This window comes from Amblyomma maculatum, chromosome 3, assembly GCF_055883805.1.
Source record: "Amblyomma maculatum isolate TAMU_Amacu chromosome 3, ASM5588380v1, whole genome shotgun sequence".
In the NCBI taxonomy this organism is placed as follows: Eukaryota; Metazoa; Arthropoda; class Arachnida; order Ixodida; family Ixodidae; genus Amblyomma; species Amblyomma maculatum.
In genome coordinates this window covers 25,956,970-25,966,204 of record NC_139346.1, presented here as the reverse complement: position 1 = coordinate 25,966,204, position 9,235 = coordinate 25,956,970, and the positions used below count along the sequence as shown (strand labels likewise).

General features: G+C 46.4%; 1 protein-coding gene across 1 annotated transcript in view; it reads left to right on the top strand.

Annotated features, from left to right (window-relative positions):
- The first annotated feature begins 308 nt into the window (after window positions 1-308).
- LOC146194374 (serine/threonine-protein phosphatase alpha-2 isoform) overlaps window positions 309-9,235 on the top strand; it is a 46,434-nt gene continuing 37,507 nt past the window's right edge. Inside the window, exons 1-2 of the mRNA XM_084597381.1 lie at window positions 309-498; window positions 6,453-6,920. Of these exons, the coding sequence (XP_084453507.1) occupies window positions 441-498; window positions 6,453-6,920 (526 nt within the window). The 5' untranslated portion in view covers window positions 309-440. The remainder of the gene's footprint in view (window positions 499-6,452; window positions 6,921-9,235) is intronic.

Genomic DNA, 9,235 nt, shown 5'->3' with positions numbered 1-9,235 from the left:
AATAAGAAAATAATGATATAATATTAACAATGAAACTATTTCTACCATGATGAAACAATGGCCAAAATTTAAACTAGAAAAGTACATGACATAACCAACACAACTGCTGCTGCGCATGGTTATACGTTATGTTGCAAACTATCACAGGGTCAGCAAAATACAGTTTGTACGTTAATTAAGGTATTAAGTTTCTGATGCACCTTTCATAAGGTTTCGCGCTGTTGTGCGTTGTCGCCAAACGTCGCCTTTTGTTTTTGCCAACTAAGCGCTTCTCTACGATGACGCCAGGGGGACTCTTGGCCCGCGTGGCGCTGACGTCACTGCTCCATGTCGGTCGACTTTGATAGTGCGAGCAGCGGAGGTGTTATCGGCGAGGAAGGTGTTCGGCGGCTTGCGCGCGCGACTCCCGATTGTTTGTCCCTCAAGCCGACCCCTCGACAATGACCGACCAGCCTGAGCGACTAAACATAGACAATGTTCTCCAGAGGCTGCTCGAAGGTGAGTGCCTCTGCGCGGAATCAGCGGTCGTTCGAGTACCGCGGTAGTCCTAGCCGCTGGTGTGTTTTGGATGAGCTACGTCGCCGGCTGCGGCTGCCGATGAATGGGTTGACAGCTACCCACGCGCTCTCCGTCGCCGCTGCCGGCCGGCACAGGCGCCGGTCGGCCGACGCGCGCCAATTGCAGATAGCCGCTGGATGAGCCCGCTCCGGAAGAAGAAAAAGAATCGATCGTCATCGGGGGACCCCGTCCTGCCCAAGAAATGGGTCCGCATTTAGCGAGCCTCTGCTGGCTTCTCCCTCTCCGCTATTTTTCGCTACCCGATACGTGTTACGTGTGCGTGCGACGATGACCCCGAGGGCGTCGATGAACGGGCCAGTTTTTTTGTTTTTTTTTTTTCATTTTTTCTATTCGCGATCGAAGCTACCATGGAACGTGAGCGGCACCACGAAAGAAACGCCGCTTCTTCGGCGTGACGGCGACGCGTGTCGAGAAGGGGTTGCAGAATTTGCATGCTGCTACGGAAGGTGAGCGGGTTTACAAATGGACCCTCTCTTCTGCCGCTGCAGTTGTAGTGGATTCTCTCTCATTGCACGAATACACTGGAAGCAGGCAATGCGAAAGGAAACGAATAACTTGACGACGCGCACACGCATCTCGTCTTTGCTCTGCATCGCTGTCGGGGCGACACCGCTTTCCTCGCAGCCGCGTTACGCAGTGTCACAACCATTTCCACACGTACTGTGCGCTTCACGACAGGTGCAGTACGTGTGCATAAAGCACGTGGCGGCGACGGCTGAAGGGCTTATGATAGCTTCGTGTGTGTGTGTAGCTGTAAACCGGGCCATATGCCTCGTTGCGTCAATGGACGCCCGGCGAGTGTTGATAGCTGGCTCGTGGCAGCGTGTCGCTCGAAAGATAGGGGCCATGCGATAAGGAGGGCCCTCACCGCCTCGTTTGTTCTTGCGCTTATCGCAGCGCGGTTTGTGCGGCCGTCAACTTTGGCCTGCTTGTCGCGTGCCCTTGGCTTGTGCGCGCGAGTTGAGCACCTAACGAAACCATAAGCCGTACCACCTAGCTGATGCTGCCTATTGTTTCACTAGGGCCGCATAGCGAAGTAGGGGCTTGGTTTCGAGTACAGCGAAAGTCAGATGCTAGTTGATGGCTATCGTGTTTACTTTAGTGTAAGCCCAGTGTAAAAGAGTTCGCTCGCAATCACGACTTAGATGACAGTAATGACTCTCTGATGTTCGATTAAAACTGTTTTATATAGCATGCAGTACAAGAGTGCAGTCTTTGTCACCCTTGTTTAGAGTACTTGAGCTTCACGCAGCTCTGCAACCAAAGAAACGCCTTGCCATATCTTCTTTAATGAACATGTTAGATATCACTGCTATTCAGGTGTGCATGGGCAGACTAACCATAAACAGGTGTCCGTCTCTATTTTTATGCCTTGTTGTGCACTGCTCGAGCCTCTGGCTTAAGCATGATAGGGCCTTTTACGTTACAAGCCTCTGCCTTAAGCTAGCACAGAACTGGGTTAAGTGAAGAAATATGGGAGAGGCCTTCGCCCTGCAGTGGGTATAGTTAGGCTGATGATGGTGATGAACTGTATCATATACTGATCTATTTCAGAAGTCACAAAGCTCAGCAAGCAGCTGTCATTTTGGTGATTGTGTGAATTGACCTTTGATCATGAAGGCTAAATCACCGGGCCACCCTTGCTGCATTTTGTATAATTTCTTCTACTCGTCATTTTTCACTAGGAAAGCATTTTCAAACAGGCCTGCTGTATGACTCGCACTCTCAGAGAATCAGATCATCACTATTCACTTGGAAGTATATCTGGGTGATTTACTAATTCTGTATATTGAAAAGACTCTCAAGTTAGATATATGAGGATACTGGCCATCTTTTACTTTGGGTTTAATGAAAAGGACAATAGTGGTGCCCAACTAGTCTGTGTGTGGTGTTGAGAAGTGTTGCTAGGAGGTTTATATTCCTACTTTATATAAACACCCTTGAGTTAAGTGTGGTTATTAATACAGCTTGCCCCTTTTGTTCATGATGTCGCTATAAGTAGGCAGGGGCAGATTGATGGATGTCTACCGGACAGGGCAGTTTTGTTTTCTAATCCACTAAACACCACCACCTTTTCTGGCTTGCATGGTTGATGGCAGCTGTGCTTCATGGTCTATCTAGGTGCTCATGACGTGCACCGCCCATCTGTATCCTCATGTAATTTGTATGTTGTTTTTTATTACTGCTAAAAGGCAATGTATCATGAATGTTCGGAGCTTGGCAGAGCCACCCCAAGCCAAGCTTATGAAATAAATGTTACGCAATTCATACACAAGAACCTGATAGGTTGGGAATAAGCATCTGGAACAATGTCTCTAGAAAAAAAGAAAAAATGTTGGAATTTCGTTACAAATAATTTGTGTCTTAATCAGTTATTCTACAACATGCTGGAAAAGAATAGGGCCAGTATGTTCTAGGGCATTAAGCTCACTGCTCGTTCAACCCATCCCATTGGTATTCACAGCTGGGATCGGTCTTGTCTGGTACCTGTGCTACCGTGTTTCTGCAATAGTGTTAAAAGGCCCTATTCTCCAGAAAATCCTTTGTCTGCATTCTGAGCAAAACATTACAGGCATGCCTTTAGTAGGGGGCAGGGCACTGACTGGTCGTAGGGTTGCCAATCACCACTTGAAGAGAACAAGGAGTAGTTGGTTTCCATCAGTGTGAGCAGCGCATAGCAGGACAAGGACAGAGGAATACACAGGGCAAACAAGTGCTGAACTTCAACTTTGTTTCGGAAATTCACGAAATCTCTACATATAACAGAAAAGCAGTCATGTTGGGTGCAGAAAACCTAACCTGTGGCGCAAAAGGGGCCCGCACGACGAATGCAGTGGTCTTGCCTTGCAAGAGGCAATTGCAACGAAGGATATATTATGACAGGGTTCAACGCGACCACATCATATCAATTTCACTGCATGACATGAAAATCTGCCTTCACCATTGAGAAGGGAGGATGTGGGGAACCTAACCTTGCAGGGCTCTTGCATCCAAGTGAGACATGCTAACTCTAGGCTACACAGGCACACTCGTCTTTCATGTAATAAGTTTTTTTCCTCATTCTCTGGCAAGCTTATCTTACCCTTTGCAGTGGCTGACCGGTTGGTGTGCTCTGCAGCTGAACGTAACACTGCGGTCAAATCTTGGCAACAGTGGTGGCACTTTGATGAGGAGGGTAATCCAACAATGCCCGTATGTCACCCGGTCCATGTGAAGAAGTTCTCAGGTGGCCTAAATTATCTTGGAACCTCTGCCGCAGCATCTCTCTTAGTCGGGTGCAGCTTTCGGACATTAAATCCCTTCATACCATAATCTTATTTTATTTTTTCACTTTTTTCACTTTCTTTCATATACGTTGTAGGCTGCATTTTATAAGCTTATTAACCAGGTTTCGAGGGTAGATGAGGTCGAGGATCGTGACAAGCATTGTATTGTGTTACTTCATGGACACTGAGTGAGAAGTAACTTGCAAGCGGGAGCAGTGCACAATTGGCTGGCTGGCACATATTCATAGCGACTTTGGATCAGCACAAACTGGCTGCAGACTGCCCTTGCAGGCAGTGTACTGTCATGGTTTTAGCCCAACTTTGCTGGTCCAATCACCTGTAAGCAGTACGAATGTATATTACTGCGACCTCAGCTTTTGTGTGTCTGACTAACGTTTTATCTGTCATCACTCTAGAGTGCTTCAGTCAATGAACTTTGCAGAGAAGTGGTTGATTCATAATAAGACTTTTTCAGCGCATTTAGTATGAGATTGCTCGGACAATGTCTTTTCTGTTTAGGCTTTAAACATTGTCCATTTGCATTGTGCTTGCAGTTTGGGAGTGGGTGCGGTTGCTTTAATAAGACACCCACAGCACATTGCAGAAGCCTCTTGTGAATAGTTTGTAAACTTGAAATGTTCCAAGATGCACTCAGATAAAGTTGCCATCTGCTCAGTCTCCCTTGTAGTTGCTTTCAGAAGGTAGGGGTAGGCAAGTTCTCTTTGGTGTGCGTTTGTGGTGTCTGTGTATAGTTATCTCTGAGATGTGCCGGGATGGTCACGCTGCTGCAGCTAGGAGAAGCAGGGCTGTTTTTGTGTTTGCAGAGTGCACTGACGCTTTGCACAACTGCACTGAAAAAATGCCACTGTGCAGTGACTGGGCAAGAAACAAAGGGAACGAAGGAAGCAGCAGGGGCCATCTTGAAGTTTTTTTGGGCTTGTTTGGACTGCCGCCAAAACAACGGCACAGCACTGCCCACGCGTGCTCTCCGCACTTTCGCTGGAAGCGCACAGCCATGTCTGGCTTTCGTGCTTCCTGGCCTGCATCACCACCGCCAAAGGAATGCAGGGCAGTCGCATGGATTTAGGCAAAGCTCAGTGGACTCTGGGTTTATTTCGTCTTTAAAAAATGGCAGAGGGCTTAGACTGCTCTTTTATCAGATTGATTTTTGTTATAATTGGAAACATTGCATGTTGGGAGAACACTCCTAGTGGTACTGCGCTTTTAAAGTAGTGTTTTTTTTTTCCAAAGGCATCTTTCGATTTTCCGATGTCTCGCCATCTGACCTGCCTGTCTACCCTCCTAAGTTATGTACCACCCTGGGCCATTGCTTCCCTCTGTCCTGTGTCTGCTGTGGTTAATTTCTCAACATATAGGCAACCTGGGCCCTGTCTCGTGTACTTTTTGAACCGTCTGGGCATCAGCGTTTGTGGGGCCATTTTTGTTGTTTCTTTTAGATGGGTTTGTCTGCTCTGTCTGTGTCATTGGAGAGTAGCTTATATGGTATGCTGCTACAGGAAAGTTATTATGAAACTGCACTTTGGCTGCGTGGCACATTGCTATGCTTTTACTGTTCCTTTCCGGCATATCACTGGTTTTTGAATTTTATAAGACTTTCAGTCCTACAAGGCACCACTTTCTCTTTAAAAGCTGTTGTCTTAAACTTCTGAAGTTTCTATCCCTTTTTGTGAAATTGCAAGATTTTATTGCCCAGTGGTTGTAGCTATACTGGGCTTCAACTTTTTCTGGCAATGGAGTGGAAGGGAACCATAACATGACCTGTCTTTGTGTACAGCAGAATATAGTCATCATTTGCAATTACAGGTTTCACTTTAAGCATAGTATATAGTCAGCATTCAGGATTTAAGGCAACTCTTTAACACAACTGTCAGCTTTTAAACCTACAAATCCGATAAAAAAAAGTAGTCTTGATTTGCAAGGCATGTCTTGTTACTAGAAGCTTCCGTAGATGGCGCTGCATCCACCGACAACACAATGCCACACTTGGAATTCTCTGCCCTTGTAGCATGGCCTTCATTACCAAGAAAAACTGTTTCCAGGTGTAGTGGTCCGCATATAGTGTGCAACGGTTTGGCATAGGCAGCAGCACCGTTTTCCTTTAGTTTTTTTAATGTGGGGAGCAGCAGTGTTGTTAAATTCTTCAGTGGTAGCAACCATTTGTATTTTCTTGAACAGTGAAATGAACTGGCATTGTGCATTGAAGTCATTCATGCACCACTTCTTTGGAGTAGTCTTTGTAGTCTGTACACAGCTTTCAACTCTCCACGAGGTTTTGCAAGCAACTACCGGAAGCTTCCTTAGGCACGGCTGTCAGCTACTTTGTCATGGCACCCTGAACAGCCAGCAGCGTCTTTTATACACATGAAAACAAGAAATTTTCATAGGGAAAAATTCACCTGGGGAGAGGTAAGGAGATGCAGATACATAATTATGCTGTATGTTGTGTGACAGTACCATTACATGCAGCATTAAATTAGCCAATTAGCAAGTTCTCCTGTGGGCTTGAATTTCTGCCTGTTTAACCTTGGTGTTTGTGAGAGAGGCCTTTTGAAGCAACCATTATCGGTGAAATGCACGTGTGCGCAGTGAGAGGTTCCCGGCCGGGCAAGAATGTGCAGCTATCCGAGAATGAGATCCGGGGCCTGTGCTTGAAGGGCCGCGAGGTGTTCCTGTCACAGCCGATCCTGCTGGAGCTCGAGGCACCCCTCAAGATCTGCGGCGACACCCATGGCCAGTACTACGACCTGCTGCGGCTTTTCGAGTACGGAGGCTTCCCACCCGAGAGCAACTACCTCTTTCTGGGCGACTATGTCGACCGGGGTCGGCACTCCCTTGAGACCATCAGCCTGCTGCTGGCATACAAAATCAAGTACCCCGAGAACTTCTTCATCCTGCGCGGCAATCACGAGTGCGCCTCCATCAACCGCATCTACGGCTTCTACGACGAGTGCAAAAGGAGGTACAACATCAAGCTATGGAAGACATTCACAGATTGCTTCAACTGCTTACCCGTGGCTGCCATAGTGGACGAGAAAATTTTCTGCATGCATGGTGGTAAGTGTTCCTCCAGGCTGCTCTGGTGTGGCTGCAAGGCCAGCTGTCCTCGTCGAGCTAGCCACTTTGAATTTGAACTCATGGGCTAGGCTAAAAAAATTGCCTTTTTTACCCATTGAGTGTGAGCCCCTGTGCTCACTCTTCGCAACCCCGAGCATGCCTGCATTTCATATTGTCCTCATTCCTTATAACTCTTAGAGTTTCATTCTTCTTCTAAAAAAGAGAGATATTAGTTGACTGCTCCTGACATCTATTGAGCATTCATTAAAACTGACCTTTAAATGTACTTTTTTAGATTAAGGGCAGGTTTCGCTGCTTTTGCTGCAGTCAGTGAAAGCCACCTCAGCCTTTTTGAATGCGTTTCGTTCAAACATGGTGATGCATGTGGGAGACTGAATTGCTAACTGAATGATGCTGAAAATTAGAGTTATTGACAGGCATGGACTGTGATGATGGTGAAACTGAACACTTTGGCGACTACAAAGGGTTTTGCTAGTGGCAAGAGCGACTACGATCTACAGGCAGCGAAAAAGCTCGGGGGCATAGAAGTGTGGAGGCACTGCTCTTCTTTAGAGAATGCATGGATTTTAGTTTGTGCTGTGATCAGCCGCCTGTCCTACTCAGTTCACAATTGTCGATAAGCTCCGGTATTGCGCTCCTAACTTAACCTTTTTTTAAACTGGAAGAAGAAAAATCCAAAACACAGCTATGGGTTTCTCCTGAAACACATGGCACTTCAACAAGGAAAGCATGGAGTTGCTTTCTTTTTTTTATTTAATAGATTAGCATTGCAGTCCCCTTGTTTGAAAAAATGAGTGCATTGTTTTGTATCGAAATTGTGACACAACCATTCTTTGTTCTGGTTGTTGTCATACCATTTAGGCTGCTATTTAACATCCATTTGCTAGTCAAGTTGGAGGCTAATTTCAGATGGGGATTCGAAAGAATGAGATAGCACCTGCAATTTTTGCTTTTCATTGTGTCTATCAAAAAGTGCAACAGGTGCTGCACCTTCCTTTCCCCAAAAAGCTAAACCAACTAAAGGCTCTGTGCCAGTTTCTCAATGCCATCGATTTGGGGAATGAAAAGGCAGTGTGGGCTAGATCATGTCTGCTTTTAAGGTGTCCTCCTGCATTGAATAAAATTAATGCACATTTCAAATCTCCGACCATTTTGTTATAAATTTCAGCCTGCCTTCAAGATGGCGATGGAGGGAAGTTAAACGTCCAAAACAGAGCACGAGAGACTCAATTTAACTTGGGATGTCAATGTTGGAATGGGCTGGAGTGACTGCACAGTGGTCAGATGCAGCATGCAGCAGCCAGCGAAGCTGCTCGTTTGTTCACATCAGTGTGCTGGTTCAACTCCCAGTAGCAGCTAATAAGGTTTATTAAATTATTATTTGTGTGAAATATTTTGAATTGGTCCGGTGATGCTGTGCAGCCATGTCACATAATTACTGCTTCGACCGATCTGCAACATTCACCTCACATGACGTTGTGATGTTAGCACTCTGTCACGTCGCTTTGTGACTTCCTCACTTTCTTAAGCAGTCGGCGAATAAGGTGACTAACCACGCCAGGCTTTTTTTTTTTGTGGTGAGCCTTGTAATGCAGTCATCATTGAAGGTCATCATCCCTCTATCTGAAGCCTTGGTTGGCAAGGGGCAAAGTGGAGAGACGAAAGACAGGTGGAAGGCAAGCAGTGGGTGGGGGAAAAGAAGAGGTATTTTGTGTCATGCTGTGATTGAAAGATTGGATCAGAAGAGTGGAATGGGGCACTGCATTTCACTGTCGGCTGAATCATCCCACCCGTCCACACGGCTTGAAGGAGCAGAGGCTACTCTACCTGGCAGCAACACTAGTTATGACTCATACCCTTCTGCGTGAGTCGCATTAGTCTGTACCCATTCGTTTACGTGCTTTGAGAGAGTCACGCACAAACTTAAGTGCTACACACTACTTTCTTGAGCTGCTATGGTTCCCATTTGCTGCAAAAATCTAACCAATATGAGGTCACACTATGCACAGCCGGCAGGGAAGGCGAGCTTCCGTGCTAAATACGCGCAGGCGTTTCTCATATGCGACACGTGTCCCCAACCTGTAGCGCAGTCACGGCCACGGCAGTTCCGGACAAAATATTCAACGACTGAGCACTTTAGGTAACAGTTTATTAACTCTAATGTAAGGCAACATTCACACTGCGGAAGAATATTCTCTCCAATCAATAAAATTAAGTTCGGGTGGCTCACCAGGTCGTCTTGGTTGTTGACCGGGCAGGGAAGATCAGTGTAATCTGCATGAGGGTCTTGGGAG